General features: G+C 43.3%; 2 protein-coding genes across 6 annotated transcripts in view; both read left to right on the top strand.

Moving 5' to 3' along the window:
- Window positions 1-924: 924 nt before the first annotated feature.
- On the top strand, window positions 925-20,611 carry KDELR2 (KDEL endoplasmic reticulum protein retention receptor 2). Its single transcript, XM_035131409.2, has 5 exons — window positions 925-1,172; window positions 7,738-7,838; window positions 15,306-15,464; window positions 17,719-17,971; window positions 19,477-20,611. Exons 1-5 carry the CDS (start codon window positions 1,082-1,084, stop codon window positions 19,509-19,511), a joined length of 639 nt encoding a protein of 212 aa, XP_034987300.1. The 5' UTR covers window positions 925-1,081; the 3' UTR covers window positions 19,512-20,611.
- Window positions 20,612-22,982: 2,371 nt separating this feature from the next.
- Window positions 22,983-27,743, top strand: part of DAGLB (diacylglycerol lipase beta) — a 30,761-nt gene continuing 26,000 nt past the window's right edge. For 2 of the 5 annotated variants that reach the window (XM_035130946.2, XM_060282678.1), the window contains exons 1-2: window positions 23,035-23,172; window positions 25,668-25,792. In XM_035130946.2, the coding sequence (XP_034986837.1) occupies window positions 25,698-25,792 (95 nt within the window). In that variant the 5' untranslated portion in view covers window positions 23,035-23,172; window positions 25,668-25,697. Of the gene's footprint in view, window positions 23,173-25,667; window positions 25,793-27,743 lie in introns of those variants that run through there. The other 3 variants (XM_035130947.2, XM_035130948.2, XM_035130951.2) reach the window with 3 other exon arrangements.

The raw sequence follows: 27,743 nt of genomic DNA, 5'->3' as shown, positions 1-27,743 counted from the left end.
TTGGGGTTCCTCCCAACTCTACAATACTATGATTCTAAGTAATACTGTTACTACCTTGTGATAAGTTGTGCATGGTCTAATGATAAATTACACTAATGATCTACTTACACAATTTATACTGTGCTTTGTGTGGAAAGTGACAAATATATATTTATTATTGGAGTACTTTATATTTGAGCTAATATGTGCGCCATAATAACTTGACCCTGGGCAATTCTCTCTTTTTTCCAAACTGAGAAAAACTTTGCTACCCTAAAGTCGATTTTGTTGTGCATTCATCTTGTTAACAGTTACAATGTAACTGAATAATTATGGTAAAAATAACAGCAGGCCTGAGCGGCTTCGGATGCCCAGAAAAGCAGCTTAAAAAAGCATACATTTAAGAACATATTTGCACACCGCCTTTTCTATTTTTTTTTTAAAACACCCAACGCAATTTCGACTTCAGCATAAAAACAATGCCCGAGCACTCATAACGCAATAATACGCCAGGCCAGAGCAATGCCAGTCGATCAAAAACATATGCGAGTTTAGCAACCAATTCAAACGCGGCAGCACGTCTGGAACTGACTTTTTAAAACCCGCTATTGTGGATAACAGGGGAAATGGCGCATGCGCTCTCGCGCTCCCGCTACAAGCCTTCCCCATATAGCGCAAGCGCAGCTCCACCTGCTAAGGGCGGCACGGCAGAGGTCGAGTCTTGTGTTACAGCGTGGAAGATGTGCGCGCGTGCGCAGAAGAAGAAATCCGTCGTGCGCCCTTTCCGAGGATGGCGGGGGTGGGTGGGTGGGAGAATGTGCGCGTGCGTAGGAAAGGAACCCTCACGCGCGCCGCCCAACGGCAGCAAGTGAAAGAAGGGGGCGTGGTTCTTCCTCTTTCTCTCCGCCTTCTCCGCTTCCCCCCCACTTCTCCCGGCGTGCACCGCGCCCGCGCTGGCTGACTCTGGCCACGTCCCCGGGCCACGTCGCTCGGTGTCCGCTGAGCTCTCGCCATCTTCGGTCCGGTCGCCGGCTCCTCTCCCCGCTTCTCCTCCTCCTCCTCCTCCACCTCCTCCTCCTCCTCCAGCGCGGCCGCCGGCGCCATGAACGTTTTCCGCCTCACCGGGGACCTCTCCCACCTGGCGGCCATCATCATCCTCCTCCTCAAGATCTGGAAGACCCGCTCGTGCGCCGGTGCGTCGGGCTCGGCGCGCGGTTGGCGAGGCTGAGGCGGCGCGAGGGACGTCGACCCCCGGCCATTGGGGGGGGGAGGATCCGCCTCGGCCCCTTGCCTCGGGGGGGGAGTGGGGGGGCTGGTTGTTCTGCCCCCTCGACCCACTGCGAAACGAGCGGGGAAATTTTGGGGTGCAGGATTTTTTGGGGGGTGACTCTCCCCGTCACTCTCTCCTCCCTATGGGGTTTCCTTTCAGAGACTTCGGGGTGCGGAGTGGGGAGGGTGCGTCCCTCTTGCCACCCCCTCTTTCTTTTATCTTTGCCTTTAGTGGAGGGGGGATTTGGATGGGGTGATCCCTATGCCCTCCTGTTTTATGGGGGTAGTTCCACTCCTTCAGTTGTGGTGGAGCCTGACTGAGGAGGGAGTGCCTACTTTGGGGATGGTGCCCCCATATTCTCCTCTGTGTGTGTTGGCGGAGCAAGCTTGGTTGACTATGGGATGTTGAAGTGGAGCGGTTTCCAACCCTCCCCCCTCCCACAAAAAAATGCTGTCTCCTGTGTGTCCAGTTGGGCAAGAACGTCAGATGAGGGGCAATTTGGGGTGTGTGGAGGTGGGTGGGTGGTGATGGGGTGGAGATTTCTTGTAAGTGAGGAGCTTATGGGAGGCTGGAGCAGGTTAGGCATTTGGGGGTACTCATTTGGGGGGGAGTGGTGGGTTCCCCTACTTACTCTTGTATTTGGCAAGGGTTTGGCGTAATTGTGGAAGCTCATGGAATGCTTGGGGGGATTGTGATGCTGATTTGGGGACGGTATTCCTGCCATGCCTCCTACCTCTAAAGGGGGAGATCTGAGAAATGACTTCTTTTAAAGGTTATGAGAAGTGGAGCTGTCTGCTAGAGAAAACTTTTGGGGTACTTGCAGAGTGGGGCCAGTGTAGTTCAGTGCTAGAGTGTTGAACTAGGGCCAGGTACACCCAGGTTCAAATTCCTGGTGGAGGTTGTCAGGTGGCCTTAGACCTCTCTGAACCGTAACCGCCCTCACAGGTTGCTAGGGTAAGGATGTGAGAGATCGTGTGTTTTGTTCCTGAGTTCCTTGGAGGAAGGATGTAATATGTGATAAAATATATTGATTGGGGGCCACTCCTGCAGTTGCATCAAATAAAGAGTTGGTAAGCCTATACAGCACTGGAATATGTGAAGTCTAGAGCGTAGAGGTTACTGTCTCTGTCTTTCAAAAAGGGGAGGGTAGGACAACTCTATGAATATCTTTGAAAGGGTATCCTGAAAAGAGAGCTTTATGTTCCTTTATGTATTCTGTATGGGAAATATTTGTTGATGAAGATCCCATTGGAGTGCAGAAAAGGTTTGGGGGTTTTCTTTTTCTTTTAATAGTGTTGTAGGTAGAGAGATTTCATAGTGCTAGTGAATATGTAATAAGTCAGAGACTCTGAATGAGTCAAAATCTAGGCAACCTGATTTGCTAACTCCTCCATAATGATGAATATTCAGGTCAAATAACTTTGTCATCTCTTTCTTGCTTCAAGAAAAGCACAGTAATATAAATGAGATGAATGAACAGAATAAGTGCCTTCTTAGCACACAATGATGTAGTACAGGCATCCCCAAACTTCAGCCCTCCAGATGTTTTGGACTACAATTCCCATCATCCCCGACCACTGGTCCTGTTAGCTAGGGATCATGGGAGTTGTAGGCCAAAACATCTGGAGGGCCGCAGTTTGGGGATGCCTGATGTAGTAGGTGAAAGAAAATTCCTGGTGCAGCATTCAGCCCAAGCAAAATCATGGTACAATGTGAAGGGAGCTGCAGGAAGTAGGTATGACTTCTCTCTCTCTCCCCATCCTACCATTCAGACATCTTATTCATTCTGAGGCAGTTGTGCACAAATAGAATGAATGGATTTAAAGCAAAGGGGATGGTAGTTTGCTTTCCTGAGGCTAGAACTTCCCTTTCAGATTCTGGACTTGCAGGGGAAAATGAGTTTTACCATCCTAATCAAGATACATTGTCTTTTTGCAGTACTGTAGTTCTGAAAGTGAAGCCTTACAAGATAGTCTAAATAGTTGTGCTTTTTCTGAATGCTTTGCAGAAACAGCAGGTTTTTATGCATAATTTGCAAGTCCCAAGGTTGTTCTTCTGAATTGCTGGAACTTCTGTTTATAGATTTTCATGCTAGACCCTTTATTTATTTGTAACTGAAAGGGTTAACCTGTGATCCGACTTGATCTGAGAGCTTGGCAAGCTCTTTTGCTTGTATTGCCAGCTGCATTTGAAAATTGGAAGCAAATGACTGAATCAAGGCTTGGGAGAATAGGCTCTCAATTGGGATTCCTGGCCTAGTCTGACGTGGCAGCTAACAGAAGGTGTGGCAAACAGAACTGCCTGGAAGAGAGAGATCAGTTGTATTCTTGCTGCACCCCTATGTAATTTCCTCAATAGAAATTTATTCAGCTGAAGAAATCCTTGGTTGTGTTGCAAAACAAAACTTGTTCCCAAAAGGGCTGTTTTAAGCTCTTATTTTGAAGATAGATTTTTGTTATTTTAATCTAGAAATGAGAACTTACTCATTCTGATGCTTCCGTGTGCCTGTTTGTTTACAGCAGGGGTGGCCAACTCCCAAGAGACGGTGATCTACTCACAGAGTTAAAAACTGGCAGTAATCTACCCCCTTTTTTAGGAAGGAGGAAGGCCCTTTCAGTTCATGTGAAAGTTGTTGAGTTTTTTCAGGGAGGAGGTAAATGTTGAGCTTTTTTTAAGGGGAGCCACAGTTGTTCAGCTTCTTTGGAGGGAGCCAATAATCTACCAATGATCTACCGCAAACATCCAGTGATCTACCAGTAGATCACGATCTACCTGTTGGACATGCCTGGTTTACAGCATTTACACCCTGATTTTAGTCTCAGAATAGATTTTTGTAAGTTGCTTTAAGATGGCACACCCTTAGGCTCACAGTCTAAAAAGATGAGACATGACAGGTGAGCGAAAAAGAAGGGAAGAAAGGAAAGCAAGCTCAGTCACACGTTTTTTTAAGCTGCTGCAGCTATTCAGTACATTTCACTTAGACACACATTCCTTGTTTATCCTGCATTGATGGTTTGACTTTGAACTGTGCTCTTATGTCTAAATACTATTCTAGACTGATTCTGTGTTGGTAATTTTGTTTGTAGTCTTTATGATCAAGCCAAGTAGATTTTGAACTGTGAACTTTGTAAGGCAGAAGAAATGCTATCTGGTGGCAAAATGCATCATTCACAGTTGACTAATTCCTGGGAATTTAATAGAGCTCTTTTTAAAGCTGCAGACTGGAGTTATTGTAGAAAAGTAGCCAGAGTTTGAATAAACCATGGGTCCCCTCATATGCAGAACTGTTTAGAGTTAGAATTCATTAACTTAATATATATCTCTGTTTTGTAACCAAGCAGTCTTATTATCCCTATAGCTTGACGCTATCGCATGCTTACTTAAAAGTAAGGCCAGTTGACTACAGTCCTTACTGTAAGGACTTACTACTTAGTCATTAGTAAGGTTATATACTCGGGGACGTGGGTGGCGCTGTGTGTTAAACCATAGAACCTAAGGCTTGCCGATCAGAAGGTCAGCAGTTCGAATCCCCGCGACGGGGTGAGCTCCCATTGCTCGGTCCCAGCTCCTGCCAACCTAGCAGTTCGAAAGTAAGTGCAAGTAGATAAATAGGTACCACTACAGCGGGAAGGTAAATGGCGTTTCCGTGTGCTGCTCTGGTTTGCCAGAAGCGGCTATCATGCTAGCCACATGACCTGGAAGCTGTACGCTGGCTCCCTCGGCCAATAATGCGAGATGAGCGCCGCAACCCCAGAGTCGGTCATGACTGGACCTAATGGTCAGGGGTCACTTATATAGAATTGAAAACTGGCTGCAATCATGTGTGCTTGGAAGTAAACCTCAATGAACTGAAACTTCATTTCGTTAAAGGATTGAGCAGTTATATATGCAAAGGGACCTGTTTTAATAGCATGTTAATAGCTATTAAATATATTTAATAGCTATTAAGAGTATGACCCATTCATTGTTAAACTTTGTTCCATGTACTATCCTAGCCTGCATCCAGCTTATTGTATATTTATTTTCAATGCCTATAACACTATGTATTCATAGTGTATTCAACACTAGGAAGCCCATAAGGAGCAAGTGAGATCTGGGTAGCTGGGAGACAGCTTCTTGTGCCTTTGAGCAAAGCATCATTGGGACAATTAGTTGTACCCTTTCTGACTTTTATTTTGCCCCAGAGCAGGGATAACCAATGTGGTGTCATCCAGAAGTTGTTTGGACCACAACTCCCATCAGCCTCAGGAAGCATAGGCAATGGTCAGAAATTATCGGAGTTGGAAATCCAGCAACATCTGAAGGGCACCATGTTGACTACCCCTGCCTCAAGGTGTCCTTGCAAAGGGGGAAGAGTATATGTAGTGAGATCATGTTTGGGTAGAGATCCTATTAGTTTATTTAATAAATGATGAAAACACCTTTGCAAATCAATTAATGCAAACACTTTCATAACGAGAATAGTTTTTTTCTTCTAGGGGCTTAGTGTTATCACTCCTAAGACTGACAAGAAAAAATTGTTTAGCACCAGCATTGCTAGTATAATGTGAAATAGTTACATTGAATCGAAGTGTGTTACTTCTAGAGAATGCTGGCAACCAACAGAGATACGCAGGCTTCCAAATTTAAGGCTTTAAAAGCTACTGGTAATGTTCAAAACAAATATATTTGCTTATTCTTTAACACAATTTTTTTTAAATAAACCGTGTTGATCGACAGAAAACAATTGCATCAAGATGAAAGGGAGAGTAGATGACATTCTGACATTTCACAGGAAAGTGGTGGTTAAGAAAAACAATTATAACAGGGAAAATTATTACCATCTACTTCCCTTTTGTATAAAAGACTTATCAGATATTGTAACGAATTAAAAGGATACAAATTTGAACTGTCATGGGGCTACTGAAATAAAAGGTACGGTATCTGACACTAAGAGTACTTATAAGCAACAAGAGGGCTGTAAGAGTACAGTCGTACCTCCACTTACGTATCCCTCTGGATACGTAATCTTTGGGATGTGAACGTGGTAAACCGGAAGTCTTTTTCTGAGTTTCGCCATGTGCGCATGCGTGGTCCTCCGGTTGCAAATTCCTTGGGATGCGGCCAGATCTCTAGAATGGATACCGTTCGCAACCGGAGGTACCACTGTAACTTAAAAATTGGGACCTGTGGTAAGTTTTTGGTTGTTGAACACTTCTTCCTTAGTATTGGACAGCTAATTCTCAGGCTTCCATCAGCACCTTTTCTTATCAGAGGGAAAAATGAGAGACTGCAAAGTCAGTTAGCTCAGCCAGCACCAATTGCTGTTTGACTCCTTCCACCTCAGAACTTTCTCCCTTGGTGCCGGTTGTGTCTGGTCATTACAGTGGTACCTCGGGTTACAGACACTTTAATCTGGAAGTAGTACCTTGGATTAAGAACTTTGCCCCAGGATGAGAACAGAAATTGCATGGTGGAGGCAGCGGGAGGCCCCATTAGCTAAAGTGGTACCTCAGGTTAAGAACGGTTTTGGGTTAAGAATGGACCTACAGAATGAATTTAGTTCATAACCAGAGGTACCACTGTACAACAATTACATTACACTCTCTGCCTGGTTTTTATTTCCTTTTCCTCCATTCCCTTTTCCATTTGTAACATGTCTATTGGATTGTATACCATTTTTTGAATGCATTGGCAGAAAGGTGGTATCTAAACAGTTGTCTTGACAAAATAGCATGACAAAATAGGCTGAGTCATAGAGTGCATCCATGCTTTTGTTTTATCTTGCTGAAAAATGCAACCTCTATTGCTTGCTTTGTTCACATTGAGCTGAATGGAGCGTAGCTAATAAATTTGCACGTGATGCCACATTATGACAATGTAATGAGGCATGTATTGTAATCAACACCTATTTTACATGAAGTGAGACAATCTTTACAAAAATGTGATCTCTGAACTTACTATAGTGATCCTATAGGCAAAATGCCCACAACTAGTAAAAATAATTTATGATCCTTTCTGCTGGTGGTCAGCTTTGATACACAGTGATTCCTGATCAGTGCTACTGAACCATTTCTGAGGTAGAACATAGGAAGACATTCTGTGAGTGACAGTGGTCCATAGGACTATCCCTAGTTCTCTTCATTGTTGCATTTTGTTGTTGTTGCTCTCTAGTGATTAGCATTCAGTGAACCTAGCTACTTTTCTGATAAATATTCCTTTTGCTCTTATGCTCTTATGATTTGACCTGTTCAGTATAGTGCCTGGTACATTGTTGGTTATGAATAAAAAGCCAAATAGTAGCAAAAGAGGTAAGTAGCAGAAAATTGCTAGCAATAGGTGGCAATATATGAAACTTCTGGGTTTTCAATCTGGAGCTCAGATTACCATACGGTTCTGTTGCATTGCGGTGGTGTTGTGCAGTGAATCTTGGTGTTTGAACTAAGATAGTTCGCATGGCTTGGGTTTTTAAATACCCTTTCTCACACTACTTCTTTTTATTCCTTTAGGTATATCTGGGAAAAGCCAGCTTCTCTTTGGTCTGGTGTTTACCACTCGTTACCTGGATCTCTTCACTTCATTCATTTCTTTTTATAACACTTCTATGAAGGTATGATACATTCAATATGCAAGAGGGGCTACTGAATTGTCTCCACATACCTCTTAATGAATTCACCTCCATGGTAATTTTGAGTAAAGGCTGAAAGTAAATTCAAATGTGCTTCTCCCTGTTTATGTTAAAGTTAATGTGGGTCTGCTGATTAAAAAAACAACCATTGTGTTCCAGCCGTAGGGAAGATGCAGGTTTGCAAATGTCACAATAAATTACCTTTGTGTTGCCAGTCATCTGCAGTGTCTTGAGTCATACGAGTTTCACTCCTAGATGACAGCTTTCTCTTTTTTACACATGGATAAACTGTTTTGCCTGAAAGAGTTGAAGTCAGCTCTTGAGGCAGTTTGCTGCATTGCCTGATGGTTGCAACTTAGTTTGTCCTTCGATAGCTTGATCAGGTTCTCTCAGTTTTATTATCACTATGACTATGTTCTTTAAAATTCCTACAAAGTATCTGCCCAGCAACAAAGCCAGCTCTATTTTGTGTCCCTGGAGTATGCCTGACTCTAGGGCTGATGCAGCCCTTGGGTGGGGTGAGGCTGCTGCCTCAGGCAGTGGGAGCCCCCAAGGCGGTGCCCCTGCAGGTGACTCACCTGCCCCACCACATCCGGCACTGGTGCTGGTTTTGGGCAAGATCACACCGAAATTGTGTGATCTTGCAGAGATCTTGGCGTGGAGGTGGTGAGGCAAGCAGTGCAAGCTGCAGGGTGGCAGCGGCAGGGCAGGGTGGCACTTCCCATTTTGCCTCAAGCAGTGACATGGGATGTGCCACCCCTGTCTGACTCTTCACCTTCTGAGGACTCTGTGCCTTACTTGAGGGGTTTCTTAGTTTTGGAGCAGAAGCACTAGGTGTGTATATGTGATCATCCCAGTGCCTTTGGTGAAGAAAAAGAAAAGGTTCATGAAATGTGTATAGGGCCCTCAGACCAGTGTCTTGCTAATTAGTATTTATTTGCTTTGCAAAACTGGCTTTGCCTTCTGAACTCTTTTTAAAAAAATAAATCATTTTTATTTAATTTTCCACTTTAACTATCCAATCATATTCCAGATTATACAAATATCAATCAATTAATCCAAATATTCAGCCAAATTATAAAAAAACTATTCAGACTTCCCATGCTTCGACTTCGGGGGATCTGATCATCTTATAATTTACTGCATTTCTAATCAATATAATCAAAGTCATTTCCAATAGTTCTGTTGTTATCCTCTTCTTTTCACAGCCTCTGAGTTGTTCCAGCAAACGAGTTTAACCAAGCAATATATGACTCTGTGTGGATTTTATGTCCATGATTCCCTTCCGTAGATTTGCAATATCTTCTCACACGCTGGTATTCTGCCAAGTCAGTCCAATAGTCTGAGAGTCTTTTTACTGCTGCCGCCGCCATCTTCATGTAATTCAAATAAATCAAATCCAAGCATCTGTTCATTAGTTTCTCAAGACCGGTTACATAATACAGTTTTTCCAGGAGAGTTTTGCCAGATCAAAGCTGGAAGCACACATCTAATAATATATTTAAGGCTCAACTCCCTCTCTGACTCCATCTGTGGCTCGGTCTTGATTCCAACATGGCTAACCCCAATTAAAACTGCATCACACCCACAAACTTTCCAGGATATAGTCCAAAACGTTTATTGACAAAACTCCAGCAGCTACTGAGATTTGCTTCTGTTTGATATTAGTAATTTGGGAAATCTTTGATCATCTTCCAAATAAATCCGAAAATAAAAGCCTTAATTGTATATATTTTCATTTCCACACAGTTTAATTTTAAAAACCATATTATGTCAACAGATTCCACTTTCCAGTCTCGCTTGCTATAAATGTTATAAACGGTTCTTCTAGGGTTTTTTGTTAAGTAAGATAAAAAGGCACAAATAAAAAAGTCTCCCCCCCACTTCCATTCCGTTCCCACATACGGTACTAACTCTGTCTCTGATGTAATCCTTCTTCAATTCACTTTTCCTTCAGTGGCTGGGTTGTTTTTGCAGCGTAGTACCTCATTTCCCGCCCGAAGCATGTCCAAAACTTAAATCTAATTTTTCCTCTTAAGAATTGGAACTTGGTTCGCTTTGCAAAAGCAGCTTCCAGGAGAGCCAGACTATCTCGGGGGCTTCCATCCAGTGCCCCCAGCCCCTCCTTCCTTCCGAAGTAGAAGCTGGTTGATGGGCATCTGCGGATGAGACTGCGTCTTCCCGTACCCCCTGGGAAGATTTAGGGAGGCTGATTACTCCCATCTCAGCCTCTAGTTACCCCGTGATAGCTGGAGAGATTTTATTTTCAGCCATCTTCTGCGGCGCCCCAAGCGGAAGTCGCTGCCTTCTTAACTCTTTAGGTTTCTTCACTTTCTTGTCAAGAAATGAAAGAAGACTAAAGATGATGGGGATGACAGTCAGGTTAGAGGGGAGTGGGAACAGTGTTCGGAACAGCAGTAGTCTCCTGGAAGCACTCCTTATGCCCCACCCCCCACCCCGGTTATACCTTTAAAATGGAAACTGAAATTCTTCACATGGTAAAATCTGTGCTTGGGATGCCTTGAATGTATGGCAACGTGCTCAAACTGACCTGCCTTCATTGGGTGCACATGACCTTTTTATAGCTCTCTTAGTCTACTTCCATACATTCAATACACCAGCTGCTCCACAAGCAGGCATGCAGCAATCCTGACTTGGAAGCCTTGCTGGGAGAGTGTGGTGGAGAAAGCCAACCTTGAACCAAACCCACTTTCAAGGCTGGGTTTCTGACGGACCTCCGTTTTGAGATTAATGTGAATGTTTGCTTATGCAATTCTGACTACATGACTACAAGTACATGAAGGGGATGAGTATTGGTTGGGCTTGAGGATCAGTTTGGCCTACTTGTGCTGATATATATGCCCTCTCAAGCAGCTGAATTTTTATTGGATCCCAATATATGCTGGTTGTGTTATGAAATATTTACAATATATGAACTGTGAGCTAAGTAAAATGACTTGGTGTAAAAAGTTACACCTGTAATACAAAAAGATAAAAAAGCCAGTCCAGTGAGGGGTATGGGAGCACTTGGTGCTGCAGAATCACTGGTGCTAAACAGATATGTAGATCTGATCTGTCCCCTGGTTTTGGGATCACCCCATATGAGAGCATGATAGAATAAAAAAGTGATTAGAAGCTTGTCTCAAATGGTCATTGAATGTTTGTTGCTACCAATGAGGAGTGCTTATCTGTACTTAATTCATTTACCTTATAACTGCCAAAATTCCCTGTCTAGTCAGGGAAACATAATGGTCATAATTGCATCTTGTTCACACAGCTTTCTTCATGTCTGTGAGCCCTAGAATAAGGGCTGATCCTCTATTTGATTCTAGTTTTAATTTGGTCTATGAGAAAACTTTTGCCCAGCTTTTTTTCTATTCATGATGTGCAAAGAAGCCACAAATCCTTCAACTTTAATTATTTGGAAGTAAATGATACTGAAATGTTTATGGAGCTGTGCTTAGTCACAATCAGACTCTTTCAAATGTTCGTTTAGATCTATTGCTATTAGCCAGTTGTGTAGTCTGTAAAGACAAAACTAGGAACCTGCCATTTTACTGATGAAAGGTTGGCTCCAAACTTAGAATTGTTTAGAGTAGACCCATCAATGGGGCAAGCTTGTCCTGACTAACATAAGTTTCATTGATTGCCGTGGGTCTACTCCAAGCATGACTAAGTCTGGATCCAACCCCAAATAATTATCCTTCCCTTTGGCGGAGTAGAACCACCATAATGACAGGAGCAGGTAAAGAAGATCCAATGTCTACCCTACTTATGATGGGGATGCAGCTTGAAATCCTGGGAGGCTATGCAGTGTCATCTTTTGTATAGCCTGCCCTTTTCTCATCTGTGGACCCAGGGACAGGGGGGGGGTGACACCCAGATATCTGTGCGTGCTTTGCTTGCTTATGCAAGTGCATGTGCAAATGCCAAAAGGAGGCACAAGAGAATCGGCAAAGAACAACCTTGGCAACCCCAGGAGGTTCAGTTTGCTTCCTTGTTTGTAGCTTTTGCTGTAGTCTGAAGCCTCTCTTATGCAAGTGTTTGCAAGTAACCGAATTGATCAGGCCCTGATGCACTGTTACTGTTGCTCGAAATTCTGCTATACTGTATGTTCTGTAGCAATTTTAATGTATGGATTTTAATATTGCGTTCTTTTATTATTATAATTCATTGTATTAAGCTATTGTGTGCCATCCTACAATCATTTCAATGAAAGGCAGCTAGCAAATCCAGTGAAGAAATTGGTTTAGCCTAAGGGTGGGATCTTGTGGCCCTCTAAATGTTGTGGACTCCCACTCCCATCAGGCCCACTAAACGTCAAATTGACTACAGAACCCCATTGCCCGAGCAGGCCCCTCACCTGTAAAATTAGCCAGCATCTCTTAATTTTCTCTGCTAGTAGGACTGCTTTGAATTTATGTCTTCACCCCAAATGTAACTTTATCCAAACCATGTTTCTTTTTTATCTTAACAATCATAACCAGTTATTATTGGTGAGTTTTCTCCAGGCTAGTCCTGACACATGGTTGTCATAAACTGAATACAGAATCTCTGTATTGGAGGCTAGTGCTACTTGTAATCCTGCCTTTTGCACTTTCCAGATGTTATTGTTGTTGGCATCCTGGCCACTGCTTTCTAGGGATTTTTCTGTGTCTGATTGGCTATTTGAATACCACCTCTGGGATGGTGACTCATGCTGCCCTTTCTGTGTGCTACAGTGCATGGAAACTAGGTCCCGCTTGTTAAAGTGTTCTAAGTATTAGTTCCCTGAGAATATGCTTACAGATGGTGAGCGGAGAACCTTGAACATTTCGCCTGGGGTTGCTGTGGCCTAGTTGGTTAGGCACTGACCTGGATTCCACATCTGACACAGTTTGTGCGACCTTCAGCAAGTCATTAAATTTTTCTTGGCCTTGGCCTTCTCCACTTGATAATTAAGTCTGTGTACAGTATTTTTATCATGAACATAATGAAGCCCAGTTTCCTCAAGGTAACCTCTTCTGGATGAAGCCCTGAAAACAGAAGCTGGGAGCTGCTTCTTTAACTGTAGGCTCATTAACTATGTTGGATGCCTCTTGTGTTAATCAACGAAGCACTCTTCAAATATACTAAAGCAGAATATGTGTATAATTTAGATAGTGATCTGAGCCTACTTCCAATCTAATCTATGCATGTCACCTAGAAGAACCAGGAGCTGCAGGCTGCCTAACTGAAGCTGTCTGTCCCTGAGAGACCATGACATCTGCTGCTACCTGGCCCTGATTGCCAGGCCATTATTTCAAGTTGGTTGCTATTCTCCTCATTAGTCATAAAGAGAGCAGTATGAGTTTAAATATTCACTACAGTGGTGTAATGAAACTCCTGAGAGTGGACACTTTATACCAACGGTTCCTAAACTTCCCCCCCATGGACCACTTGAAAATCCCAAGGGTATTGGCAGACCACTGAATGCTTTTGGGGGGGGGGCTGCTGTAGCTATTGTAATGTGCTGTGCAGATGATGTGTGGTTTTTATTTATTTTTAATTCATTTATTTAAAGTATTGGTACCCCACTCTTTAGCCGAAAAGACTCTTGGAGTGGTTGACATACAAATCAATTAAAACAAGACATTTCCTGCCTTGTCAGCTTACAATATAAAGAACAAGGGGAAAGGGACAGGGAGTGAAGAGGAGAAAGGCAAACTCAAGCACCAATTCTTAAATGGTAGTTCTTCTAATGACCAGCTAGCTATAGAATGCTCTATATTAAATATTATTGTTTCTTTGTCAACAACTGATTTTGGAACCCATAGAAAATTGCAGAAAGATTGTATGGGAAAAGCCACTGCAAAGTGCAGAACTGTTCATATGAGTGCAGTGGCCCCACCACTTACAAAAGGGTTTAGTTCCAGGGGTCCATGCGCACAGCCAAAATCGTGCAAAGTCAGGAACCCCCAAAACTGCCCCTACCGTAAACAACATTTATAAAGCAAGCAAGATCGGAAAGTGGGAAATTTATTGAATTAATATGGTTTTTTAAAAATATATAAACTCTGTGAATTGAAAATATAAATAATCAAAGTATGTACTTTTGGATTCGTTTGGAATGTGGTTAAAGATTCCTCAAAATATGGGCATCAAAGAGAAGCAATCTCATTAGCGGCTGGAAACCTGTCAAGAAACTTTTGAGTTATGACGCAGCTATAATTTAGATTCCGCCATACTGGAGACAAAGCCGGCTACGATATTAGTCAAAGGGGGAGAGAGCCATAAATAAGACATTAGATGTGTGTTTATAGTTCTGATCTGGCAAATCTCCCCTGAAAAGGCTATATTGAGGAGCGATCTGGAGCAAACATCACAGAGGATTAAAGATTTCATGTATGGGGACTGCTCGAAGATTGCTGCTGCTGGCTGTGAGAAGGATTTTTGGATTTCTGGACGGACTTGGCAAGATACCAGCGTGCGAAGAGACTGCTAATTTATAGAGGAATCATAGGCATAAATTCACACAGAAATATATATGGTTTGCTCAAACTTGCTTGCTCGAAAAACTCAGGGGCTTGAAAGAAGATAGAAAGATTTTAATAGACTATTGGATAAGATCTGGATTTATTGATTAGAAAGCAGTGACTATAAGAGGACTAGGCTTTCTGAGTCTGAAGCATGGGAAGTCAAATTTAAATTTGTATAATTTGGCAGAAGGTTTGGATTAATTGTTTAATTGATATTTGTATAATTTGAAAATGGATTAGATATTTAAATTTGAATATCTAATAAAAATGTTTATTCAAAAAAAACCTGCCCCTACCCCCAGTGAGGCAGAGGGCTGCTTTGGGGACACTGCCAGAGCCCTCACACTGCCTTCTCAAAGCTCAATAAGCAATGAAAACCCACTGTGTGAGTAGAGGGAAAATAAATAAATGGACAGTGGGGAACTGGGTTTCCCTTGCTCTCCATTGATTGATTGTTTTAATGACTATTTAAAGTTGCGATCCCATGAGTAAAGCGAGCACATGTTGCAGGTTTACTGTAGTTGCACCTTTTCTCACACAAATGTTCCAGCTGCAGTAGGTAGGGGGGCAGCATTAGAATTGACAATATTTATGTTGCTTTCAAGCCATTAAAACTTGATGCGAAGATCCCACTTTCCTTAAACTTCTGAAGGAACCCAAATCAATCAGTTTGTAGGTATGGGAGGGGATGGGAATTGTACTTCCTTATGTTCCAGGTAACCGTTTTCTATGTTTAAAAAGAGCCAGTCCTAAGAAAATGAATAATAGCTTTCCTGTTGTAGACAGTGCAATATGTTGATGAATGTAGCTGAGCAAATGGGAGCAGGAAGGGGGAACACGCTTCAATGGTCAACAAAGATCCCTTTTGTTCCTTGTTGTATGTATAAAATGCTTTTTATGGAGGAAACACAGACTAAAAGCCTGATAACTCATCTGGGTCTTTTCCTTTCAGGTTATCTACGTTGCCTGCTCGTATGCCACAGTCTACCTGATCTACATGAAATTTAAGGCTACCTATGATGGAAACCATGATACATTCAGAGTGGAGTTCCTTGTGGTTCCAGTTGGTGGGCTATCTTTTCTTGTCAATCATGACTTCTCTCCCCTAGAGGTTAGTTTATTCATAAAGCATTGGCTTCTGAAACAATGTAAAGAGGACTTGGGCAAATGTGAAATAAAACAGAACACTTTGTTCTTTATGCTGCATTGTAAACTTGATGTTTCACTCAAAGCTGCACAGTTTGTTTGATATAGTATTTGTGCGTGGTCCAGTGGCTTGGAAGAGCTGGCACTAGTTGTTTGGCTGGCTTAGATTTTGCTTTGGTGGGCTGCTCCCCCATATATTGCTGGAAAATCCCAACCAGGGTTAACAACAAAATTCTTTAGGGATTTTGAAATCAACTTCTCCTAAAGCCTTGCTTGTAAAAAGTCATCAAAATCTGTGTGTGATTCGGTGCAAATTGCTTATCTGTATTTAGGCAATGATTTTTGTTTAATGAGTCTGTGGGTTCCAAAATTATTCACGTGAGAGCTCATTGGCACCTCTGTGCTGGTAGGATTAGGTTTAGTACGCCACAGAGAGCTGAGTGCTTCATAGCTCAGTGAGCGTGAGCATGAAGAATCTGGGATAGTTCAGTCAGTGGAGCACAAAACTCTTAATTTCAGAACTGGGGGTTCGAGTCCCATGTTGGGCAAAAAGATTCTTTCATTGCAGGGGGTGGACTAGAATGACCCTCATGCTTCCTTCCAGCTCAGGAGAGCCTGATAGATTTCAGCCAACCGTAGTGGAGAGAAGATGTATAGGTACATGCTAAAATTCAAGCCCAGTTTGGTCTTCAGGCATAAATGGGTGTTAGTCCCGAGTACAGGAGAAGGTGGCTCTAGCATCACTTCATGCAATCTTAAACCGAAGCAATACAGCACTGAAGTTAGAAGTACATCCGATGATCCCAGTTCATACCATTGTGTGTTGGTAGACTTTCCTTATATCTGAGGAACAACGCAGTGACCATAATCCTAACTATTTAAACATAATTAGTTATTCAAATATTTGTGGTGTGTTCAGTTCACTAAACAAAAACATTGAAAAATTGGGCTGGTTCTTATGACCTTCACTTCATGTAATTTAAGTTCCTCAAATAGAAATTGAGAAGTCTTTGGTGCCATCTGGGTAATTTAAGGAGAACTACAATTATTTAAAGGATGTGTTAAAAAGTCGAGAAAATGGAAAATATAGGCAACAATATACATATTATATTTTAGCTGATCCATGATATGCACAGGAGAACTTTCATATATCAGTACTGCCCACCTTATTTCTTACTACATTTTTATTCTGCTTTTCCTTTAGTGTTCAGAGAGCCTCAGCCCCATATTCTTTTTATTCATTTGTTTTCAAAAGAAGAAAACAAACACACCAAATGGGCATACTGTTGCTAAACAAAATAGCACAGCATAAAGATTACAAAGATTACATATGTATAAAGACTATAAAGACTACAAAGCATTATTTCGTAGTTGATTGCTTTTAAATATGTCCATCAAATTGTAGGATGTTTTGAGCATTTATTTAACAGCAAGGTGAAATAATATACTTCTAATAAAAGTATCCCTACATACTACAGTATTTCAGGATAGTACACTTAAAACATGGACAAAATTCCATAGAGGTATTGCTCTGGTTTTTACTATTTCAAGCCACTACTAATTTCCGCCCTGTATATAAGTCATTGTGCTATCACATTATTATCAGACATTATTATTAGACATTATTACATACCAGACTTTCCTGCACCTGCCATCAGTTTATAGATGTTTTGGATTCTTCTCGTTTACCTATTAATATCCATTATTTTGCTAAGAAGCTACTCTCTAGGACAATATGATTCAGTCTTTTCCCAAAAATGTTTAAAAATTACATGTGTGGGGTTTGCAGGCAAGAATTTGTTATTACCAAAGTTATTCCCATCATCTCTCTCAAAATTCTTAAATTTAAAATTTAAAGTAAATCCATCATGTGACATATCTTATTAAAGCCCATGAAGTTCTGAAGAGATTTGTGTTTTTAGTTTTGAGGTATCTCAAGTCTGGATTGAGCTTTTAAGGTTTTAGTGTAGTCCAGCAAGGCCAAAATTGTCAATTTTTATGAATTTCAAACCTTCAGAACTCGTAAATGGGATGAGATGAAAAAAATAAAGTTTTAGATTTAAACTTAGTTTTGATCATTCAACAAGTGTACAGAATATTAAGAAAATTGGATGGCATGAGGTAAAAGAGTTGGATCACTTGATATGGATTAACACATACTAGACGTGGAAGCTGCCAAGTGATGGTATCACTTTTACATTTTTGTTTTGCTCTTTCAGATCTTGTGGACCTTCTCCATCTACTTGGAGTCTGTTGCTATTCTCCCCCAACTTTTTATGATCAGTAAAACTGGGGAGGCAGAAACCATCACTACTCACTATCTTTTCTTCTTGGGCTTGTACCGTGCCTTGTACCTTATCAACTGGATTTGGCGCTACTACTTTGAGGGATTCTTTGACCTTATAGCTGTCGTTGCTGGTGTGGTCCAGACTATTCTGTACTGTGACTTCTTCTATTTGTATGTTACAAAAGGTAAGACATGGGCCATGGCCTTCCTGTTCTGTAGCCCTAAAGATTATATGTATTCTAGATCCCTTGCACATGCTTTCTGCAGTATATTGCTGTGTATAATATCGTAGCTCTGTTACTCTTCTAAATAAGCACAGCTATTCAGTACTTTGGAGGTTGTTGGTGTGCTCTGGGATTTCCCACTGTTGCGTAGCGCTAGAGTCAAATGCAGCCAAGATCCGAGTATATTTATAATAAAGCATTATCTGCAAAACAACATGAGGATGGATTGAAATGTGGTTTTTAGTCCTGGTTTGCAGGGCAAGCACAAGCCATACTTGGGCACAAGCAACATGCAAACACAGTGACAGAGTGGCAAGCTGAGCTTTGCTGCAAACCAGAAAAGGGTGGAATTGTTACACACAAGGGGAGAGTAAGTGAATCCAGTGGTCCTTCAAGGCTCAATCCTGTATGAAAGTTTCGCAGTTCATCCAGTATTGTCACTTCTTCCTTATCTTGCCCCTGGTTCGGGAGTCTGCATTACCAGCCCAAAATAAGCAAAGCAAATGTATTTTAAGTTTGCTTCGGAATTCTTCTATTGAATATCAGAGTTTAAACATTATAAAATATCAGAGGTAGCACCTCTTCCCATAAAGGCCTGCCGCAGTATTGAGATTTGCAGGGAAGGTCCTCTGTGTAGATCTGCTGCCATATGTAGTTTATTGGGCAGCAGTGCATGAGAAGGCCTTTTCAGTGGTGGCCCCAAGCATGCCCTCCAAGGTGTTTTTTGCCTTTTCACCTTTTTGCATATGTCTCTGGGCTGCAAAATGTCACATGGTTTAATTGTATTGAGCTGTATACAACCAGCTTTGGGATTGCATGGTTGTAGGCTACAAATGCCTATAAAATAATAAAAGGCTAGAGATTAATTTTCACAAATCCTACTAATATTAAATGTCACTGTTTCTCACCATATCTCCCCCTTTACCTTTTTGTCTCCTCGGGGTAGCAAGCTCCCTTGTTTATTTCGTTAAATATTTATAAATTGCACTTTCATAAAAAATCAAGGTGGAATACATCAAACAAGGCGGTAAAGTGGTACCTCAGTTTAAGAACCATTTGGTTTACAAACTCCACAAAACTGGAAAGAGTGTCTTGGTTTGAGAACTTTACCTCGGTCTAAGAACGGAATCCGAATGGTGGAAGGGCACTGGTGGCGGGAGGCCTCATTAGGGAAAGCGCGCCTCGGTTTAAGAACGGACTTCCGGAACGGATTACGTTCGTAAACCGAGGTACCCCTGTATATGCTTTGTTCATATTATTCCACTAAACCCTTTGGTTTGTATCCAAGTTCATCATACTTTGACTAGACCTCTTTACTTCAGTGGGGCTGCTCTGAATATGACTTACTTGGGTGCAACCCAGTGTATCTTGGTGATGCATGACGGAATAACAGTGTTTTGGTGGTTGGTAATTAGATGCGTGCATACATTTAACAATGCCTTGTTTTGTCTCTTCTTTTTTTTTAGTACTCAAGGGAAAGAAGCTCAGTTTGCCAGCGTAAGTGCCAAAACTAATCGCCAGCATCTGCCATCCTGGATGCTTAGACAGAACAATCCTTACCACAAGCGAAAGGTGAAGATGCTTGAAACAGACAGTCTCCCACATCTCTTGCAAGAATCATTGGTGGGCTGTATAGGACCAGAGAACAACCAGCTGACTTCTGTTTGATGCATCTTGCCTTTATCTTTTTTTATTACTATGTATAAAGATTTTTTACATAAAGAAACTTAATACTGTGTGAATTTAATTCAGTGTGTAGTTTCAATTGGAATAGTTCCAAAAGTGAGATTTTGTGGGGTTGTTTATGACCAGGAATAAGTGCAAACACTTCTTATTTTCAAATGATTCTTTTTGAATTACTGACTTGTTTCGGTGCACACAGGTGTGTGCAGACTGATGGATGGTAACCGTTCTTCTCTCTTGATTTCAAATTTCATCCCACTGTATTTATTTACCCCCTAAAAAGTTGAACATAGTGTGTCAACTGAAATCAAACTATAAATGACAAAATTCTAATGGTAGGATGTCACCATTTCATGAATGTCCTTAGTTCTAATTACTCCATTTTAAAATAATAATCATTCTCCTATAGTGTCTGCCAGTGCATATTGTCTGATACTTCTCTTAACCTTCTGAATACATCAGCTTGAGAGTATTTGGTGCCAATGCAGGTTTTTTAATATAGATTTCTTTGCTTTTGTGGTTTAGCAGAAGACATTTTTTTTTCATTCAGGATAAAATGGTTCCTCATTTTTTGAGTGCATAAAGTTCTACTTTCATTCACAGCAGCCTTAGTGTTGCAGCTGTAAGGATGAACCTGTGATAGTTGTCCAATTGAAGTAATCTTTAGGTGGCAATTTTTAACTGTCTACAACTTTTTTTTAATACAAATACTTTTACAAGTAATATCCATGTTCAGCCTTTAAGCAGTTCTAGATGTACCAGTTTTGGACAATGAGTGTGATTTTTTTATAAACTTGTTCCTGAATCAGCAGCACCAAGTACTATACTTCATCAACTTTACATGATTCCCTTTTTTACTGAGCTGTTGCATGACTTATCCTGTGTTACCATCCTAAATAAACATTTTATGAAGTGGTATACATTGTGGTGGTGTTCTGGAACTAAGTCTCTACAACTTTTCTTTAAGATTGGTTGTAGCAATGTAATTCTTTAAAAATAATTTGATTGTGCTGACTTATAAAAACAAAAGAGCTTTGCATCTAAAGACACAAATGCCCTCAAATCTTGACAGTTATGAGTATTTCACTGCATTAGTAAGAGCCACAAAAGAGAAATTGAAAAAATAATTCCTGAGAAATATATACAAGCCATTTCATCTACACTGTTAATTACCAGCCTATTTAAATATGTGCATAATCACCTGTAATCATCAGTTTTTAAAGCACAGAATTCCCTAATAAATGAGACATTTGGATTTGGGCATAGTTAGCCAAATGGGGTTTCCTACTCAGATGCTGGAGAAGTCTAAACAAACTATCGAGACATATTTCTCTCTTCTCTCCCCAACTTTGCTCATTAATACTTTCCCCGAGACTTCTCCAAAATGGGGGAAGGAAATCAATTATTGGAAGTAATCAAAGAATGGAGGCAAATGCTGCAAAGACTATGTGAAAGCTTCAATCATACCTGGAAACTAATCTGGAAAAATGCAGTCCCCGAGTCTCAAACCTCCTTACTCATGTAGATGTCTAATTTTTGTTTAAAATATATTTTCTGACTATACTGCTGTGTTGCATTTATTAAATGTATGGTTTAGGTAGAAACATCTGTCAAAAGACTGGTGGGCTGAGTAGAGTGAAGAAGCAGCAAAATGAAATTGCAACCTTGCAGATAAACTGAGTAACTTTTGACAGCACAAACTGTCTCAAAAGCCTGCTCTATTGAAAGTGACAGATTATATGTCCCTTTGTATATTGTTGTGGGTTACGATATGTGCTGTATTTTCACAAGCGCGCTCTGCCTTGAGGGCTGGCTGCTGAACAAAACTTATTTGTATTTTAAGTGACTCCTTCCTGCATTTACGAGACATGGTTAAACACCTGTCAAGCATGCCAATAGCAAAACACTTGTTAGAGGGCTGAATTTTGAGGCTATTTGGACATAACCGAATTAGTGACTGAAATGGGGGGAATAAACACCCAAGTTCTACACCCTAACTTTCCCACAGCAAAACAACTCTGCTTCCTGTAATCATGCTAGGTTGCAGCCCAGTGTGATTATTTCGAAATAACTCCTATCCGTTAACAGGAAGGTCTATTTATTTAATTTTCTATACCACCCTATACCCGAAGGTCTCCGGGCGGTTCACATAAAATATCAAATACATAAAAACAAAACCAACAACTCAATAAAAAAAATCCAAAAGAGCCAGCATTTTTAAAAAGGGTATAGGATGTAGATCAAGTCAGGCAAAGGCCTGGTTGAAAAGGAACCTTTTTGCCTGGCATCTAAAGGTGTATTAAATTTTCACCCTGTTGACAGTTGAGTGCAAGTCCCATTGAACTGACTTGAGTTAACATACATGGGGCTTGAGTTATAGAAGTGGTCAAGTGTGCAATCTTGTTCTCCACGCGGATTAACCAAGGCGCTAGTCCTCGTGGAGTTCTCAAAGCAACATCTGAGAGGCAGTACTGGATCGAAGTTTCCACCAGGAGCCGCAGCAAAACGGCCCAACGGGTCTTTCCCCTCCATTCCTTGCCAGGCGCTTCTCCTTGCAGCGACGCCCCATGGTACTACGCATGTGTCTAAATAAGGAAGGGCATACAGACAAAGAGTTGCGCTCTCCACGGTTCCCTGGTAAAACGTCTGGTTCCCATTTGCAGCTGGCAGTCTTCCCCATGGGCGGGGCACAAACAGCAGAAATGCAAAAGAATTAATTCAAAGACTTTAAGCAGGCAATCGGTTCTTTTTCACAACAACGCTTTGCAGGCGTTAATTTACGGTGAAAGTCATGCCTACTCCAAAGTGAGTCTTACTGATGTCTTACTCCCAGGAAAGCGCGACTAGGACTGCAGCATGAGAGCTGTCGGGGAGGCGGAAAGCGAAACGTACCATTGAAAAGCCATCCTCCTCTCTCAAACTTCTTTGCTACATTTTTTGGGGTGGGGTGCCTGCGATTACTTTTTTTTTTTTGCGAAGCAACGCATCCTAAGGGGGCCTCAGTCTATCTAACCCTAACCTGCCTCTTTTTAATCAGCCTTTTCCAACCTTGCGCCCTCCAGATGTTTGGGAGCATCCGCTCAAGAGTCTTCCAAAACATCAGGTTGGAGAAAGCTGTCCTTAAAAGTCGACTACAAATTCCTGGGCAAATATTTATCCGGCGCATGGAGGCGTCTAATCAGAACCGGTGTGCCCGCATGGAACCCTCTCCGTTTAATGCGTACCTCTTTGGCATGAAGACCCGGCAGCCCCGCCCCCTCTTCTCTGCGCACGCTCGTCCTCCAACGCCCGCGACAACAGCGGCAGCAATAAACACCCCCACGTGCCCGAGGAGGGCGCGTGCGTAGATGAAAGTGGCCAGGGGCGGTAAGAGGTAGGAGCCGGAATCGCGGCGCGGACGTCAGTGCGTCATGACGCCGTGTTGTCAGTAAGTGACCTGCTTTTGAGCGAGAGGCGTAGAGGGAGCCGGTGGGGAGCAGGTAAGAGGCGGGTAATTCTGGAGCCGCAGTAGGGGGCGCTGTGGCAAGGGCAGCTTCTTGGGTGAGGGAGACTTGAAAGGGGGCTTTTTGGCGGGAGGTGGGGTGCAGTCCCCGGATGTAACTGGAATAGGTATGGGGGCTTTCTAGGCAGGAATAGGTTAGGGGGCTGTTTAGGTGGGAATGGGTTAAGGGGCTCTCTAGGCGAAAATAGGTTAGGGGGCTTTCCAGGCAGGAATAGAATAATAATAATAATAATAATAATAATAATAATAATAATAATAAATAATATTTATACCCCGCCCATCTGGCTGGGTTTCCCTAGCCACTCTGGGCAGCTTCCAACACAATATTAAAATACAATAATCTATTAAACATTAAAAGCTTCCCTAAACAGGGCTGCCTTCAGATGTCTTTGAAAAGTCTGGTAGGGGGCTCTTTAGGCAGGAATGGGTTAACAGGCTCTCTAGTTGGGAATAGGTTAGGGGAATTTCTAAGCAGGAATGGGTTTGGGGAATCTTTAGGCGGGAATAGGTCAGTTTGACCAAACTGCGGGAGGCAGTGGAAGACAGGAATGCCTGGCGTGCTCTGGTCCATGGGGTCACAAAGAGTCGGACACGACTAAATGACTAAACAACAACAACAGGTCAGGGGGCTGTTTAGATGGAAATGGGTTAAGGAGCTCTCTAGGTGGGAATAGGTTAGGAGCATCTCTGCACATCACATGAGTAAAGCAGGGGCCCTTGTTTGCATGGTGAAAGTGTGGTTTCTTCATTTCCCCAGAGGGGTGTTGGTGTGGCAAGGGCTGGGCCCAGCAGAGGGTTTGGGGAACGGGAGAGGGCATCTACAGGGTGAGTCTTTTAAAAGAGACCCCGTGGAACATGTGTCCTCTGTCTCCACAGGGCCTCTTTTAAAGGACTCACCCTGTATAAGCAGTACCACAACACTTAACATATAATAACATTTAAAACGCACACCTGCACATTAAAAAAGAAAAGAGTGTGTTGTGGCAGCATGAGAATGAGTGGTGTAATTGTGGCAGAAGAAGCACTTGTGGGCTTATGAAAGGTTGCTCTTGCCGGTGAAAGTTTGTGCTACAAGCCTGAGCCTGCGAGAGGAAAGGAAGCCCCATTGCACTTCCTGGAGCTTGCTGCCAAGCAAGTGTATACACAAGATCGCAACTGTTAAGTCGGTTGCAGTAAATGCAACAAAGAGGCTTGTGGGACATGAAAGATTAACTGGCTTAACGTGGACTCTGGTCCCTGAAAGCTTGTGCTATGAGGCTCTTTGACGAGCTGTAACAGACTAAGAGTCTTGTGGCTCCTTAAAGGCTAACATAGTTGCTATAACCTTTCATAGACTAAAGGCTGCTTTGATCCAGAAAAGCATATGCCACAATAAGGCCTTGGTGTTTAAGGTGACTCTCTTAAATGGGATGTACAGTATTCATGTTTTGGAGAAAGTCTCCCCTTTAGGGAAGCTTTTCACGTTTGACGGACTATTGTATTTTAATATTTTGTTGGAAGCCGCCCAGAGTGGCTGGGGAAACCCAACCAGATGGGCGGGGTATACGGTAAATATATTATTATTATTATTATTATTATTATTATTAGCAGTGGGGCTTCTCTGGAGCTTTTTCAATCAAATGTGTGGTAATATTAAGGCAGTTAATGGAGATTTTGGTTGATGGTGATCAGGAGAGCAAGTGAGAGGTAATTCAAGATGTTGTGATCCTGGGAAGGTGATCCTGACAGTGCAAAATGTATGGAAGGGAAGGAAGGCTTTTAGACTGTGAAAGTAGCCTGGGTGATTTTACAGGGGCAGATTGGATAGGAAAAAAGAACAGGTACAGGATGCCATTCTGAGTCCACGGCTCCCTTGACCTTTCTGTGGCACCCCTGTGGGGATCAGGAGCCCAGTTATGTCAGCCCTTGCCTGCAGAGTTGGCAGCCTCTCGCCCTTTTTCAAACACCCTCCCTTGTGGAGTGTTCCCTCAGCCTCCTCTCCTCTCCCCTCTCCTTGGGAGTCCTCTGGGCAGCTGCAGCTCTGAGCTCCCCCCTCTGCCCCAAAGAGAGGTGCCTCACTGCCCCACAGGGGCCGCCTGGGAAGCACCCCTGATCAGCCCCAGAGGCACCATTTGCTTGGGGAGCTTGTAGTCAGGGCTGCTGCAACGATCAGCTGTGCAAGCCTTTGGGAGGCCGAGACGCAAGAAGGCACCAGAGGAGGAGGGAAGGACAGAGGCCAGTGTTGCCTGCGGCACCCCTGACCATCATTCAGGGCACCCCAGGGTGCCACAACACACTGGTTGAAAACCACTGCCGTATGCCATTACATCTAAAAATTGACCAGTACTATTGATTGGGGGAGGGAGGAGAGTCGGTTCAAATCCTGATAAAGTGGACTCAAATTGGTTTCAACGTACAACAAAATAGATGTTTATATTTGGGCAGGAAATGTATACTCGCAAGATTCTATAGTGTTTGTATGTTCTCCTTCAGAAGCTGAGGATCCACACCAGTGCATCCACAATGCCTGGGATGGTGATGTTTGGAAGGCGCTGGGCCATTGGAAGTGACGACTTTGTCTTCCCAGGAGCCTTTGAACTTTTCATCAGGGTGATCTGGTAAGATTTGCTGCTAAACAACATATTAATGTTGTCAGTAATGAACTAGGCACTACCTGGGGAAAATAAGCACTGCTTAATTTTTTTAAAAAGGGTTTTTTAGCAATTGAGCTCATGTAGAAGTTGTACTTATTCCCCTGGGAACTCTGGTCTTTCTTGTGTTGCACTGATGTAATCAAGGGCGTACCCACCACGGGGCAAGTTAGGGCAGCTGCCCTACTCTAGAAGCAGGGCTGGTGGGCAGAGGCGGAGCACAGCCCGGCGGAGCGCGAGTTCGCCATTCCCGCCGTGCTGCGCCGCACCCTCCCTCCAGCTCCCCGGCGCGCCCTCAGGCAAGGCCAAACGCGGCGGGGAACCAGGGAGTGTGGCGCGGTGGGCGGGAACGCCGAACTCGCGCTCCGCTGGGCTGGGCTCCGCCTCCGCCCACCAGCCCTGCTTCTAGGGAGGGGCACAGCCCGGCGGAGCGCGAGTTCGCCGTTCCCGCCCGCCGCGCTGCGCCCTCCCTCCAGCTCCCCATCGCGCCCTCTGGCAAGGCCAAGCGCGGCGGGGAACCAGAGAGCGCAGCGCGGCGGGCGGGAACTCTGAACTCGCGCTCCGCTGGGCTGGGCTCCGCCTCCGCCCACCAGCCCTGCTTCTAGGGAGGGGCACAGCCCGGCGGAGCGCGAGTTCGCCGTTCCCGCCCACTTTGTGGCCCCTCCCCTTCTGTGCCTTGGCCCCTCCCCTTGCCCCCCCCCCTAGTTTTGATCCTGGGTACGCCCATGGATGTAATGGTTTAAAAGTAAGAGGAAACCTTTCTGTGCGTACCTGTCTGGAATTCTAAAGCAAGTTCTGGGGCAAAGCAGTAACGAGCTGCTATTTGAGTCAAGGACTGTAAATAAGGGTGTGTCTGTAAAGAGGTTTCACTCCTGTTCTAACTGGTTAACTCCCAACCAGTGGGCTGAATTCTATAATTCAGTAAGGTAGCTAGGAATCTAGGGAGGCGGTTGGAGGACGGATGGCAGCTAACAGATTGAGGTTGAATCCTGACAAGACAGAAGTATTGTTTTTGGGGAACGGGGCGGGTGGGTGTGGGGGGCTTCCTGGTCCTGAATGGGGTAACTGTGCCCCTGAAGGACCAGGTGCGCAGCCTGGGAGTCATTTTGGACTCACAGCTGTCCATGGAGGCGCAGGTCAATTCTGTGTCCAGGGCAGCTGTCTGCCAGCTCCATCTGGTACACAGGCTGAGACCCTACCTGCCCGCGGACTGTCTCACCAGAGTGGTGCATGCTCTAGTTATCTCTCGCTTGGACTACTGCAATGCGCTCTACGTGGGGCTACCTTTGAAGGTGACCTGGAAACTACAACTAATCCAGAATGTGGCAGCTAGACTGGTAACTGGGAGTGACTGCTGAGACCAGTCCTGAAAGACCTAAATTGGCTCCCAGTACATTTCTGGGCACAATTCAAAGTGTTGGTGCTGACCTTTTCAGCCCTAAATGGCCTTGGCCCAGTATACCTGAAGGAGCGTCTCCACCCCCATTGCATAGCTGCCAAGTTATCCCTTTTTTAAAGGGAAATTCCCTTATGCTGAATAGGCTTCCTCGTGAGAAAAGGGAAAACTTTGCAGCTATGCCCCATTGTCAAGGGCCTTCTGACTGTTCCCTCACTGTGAGAAGTGATGTTACAGGGAACCAGGCAGAGGGCCTTCTCGGTAGGGGCGCCCACCCTATGGAACGCCCTCCCATCAGATGTCAAAGAGATAAACAACTACTGTATATGACATTTAGAAGTCATCTGACGGCAGCCCTGTTTAGGGAAGTTTTGAATGACTGATGTTTTAATGTATTTTTAATCTTTTGTTGGAAGCCGCCCAGAGTGGCTGGGGAAACACAGCCAGATGGACAGGCAACCACCTTTCTGGCATCCTCACAAAACTAAAGTTCTCATCTCGATCTTTATTAGAGGAAGTTTC

This window comes from Zootoca vivipara, chromosome 14 (genome assembly GCF_963506605.1).
Source record: "Zootoca vivipara chromosome 14, rZooViv1.1, whole genome shotgun sequence".
Classification (NCBI taxonomy): domain Eukaryota; kingdom Metazoa; phylum Chordata; class Lepidosauria; order Squamata; family Lacertidae; genus Zootoca; species Zootoca vivipara.
Note: the sequence above shows the minus strand (reverse complement) of the source record. Positions and strands in the feature narration are given on the sequence as shown.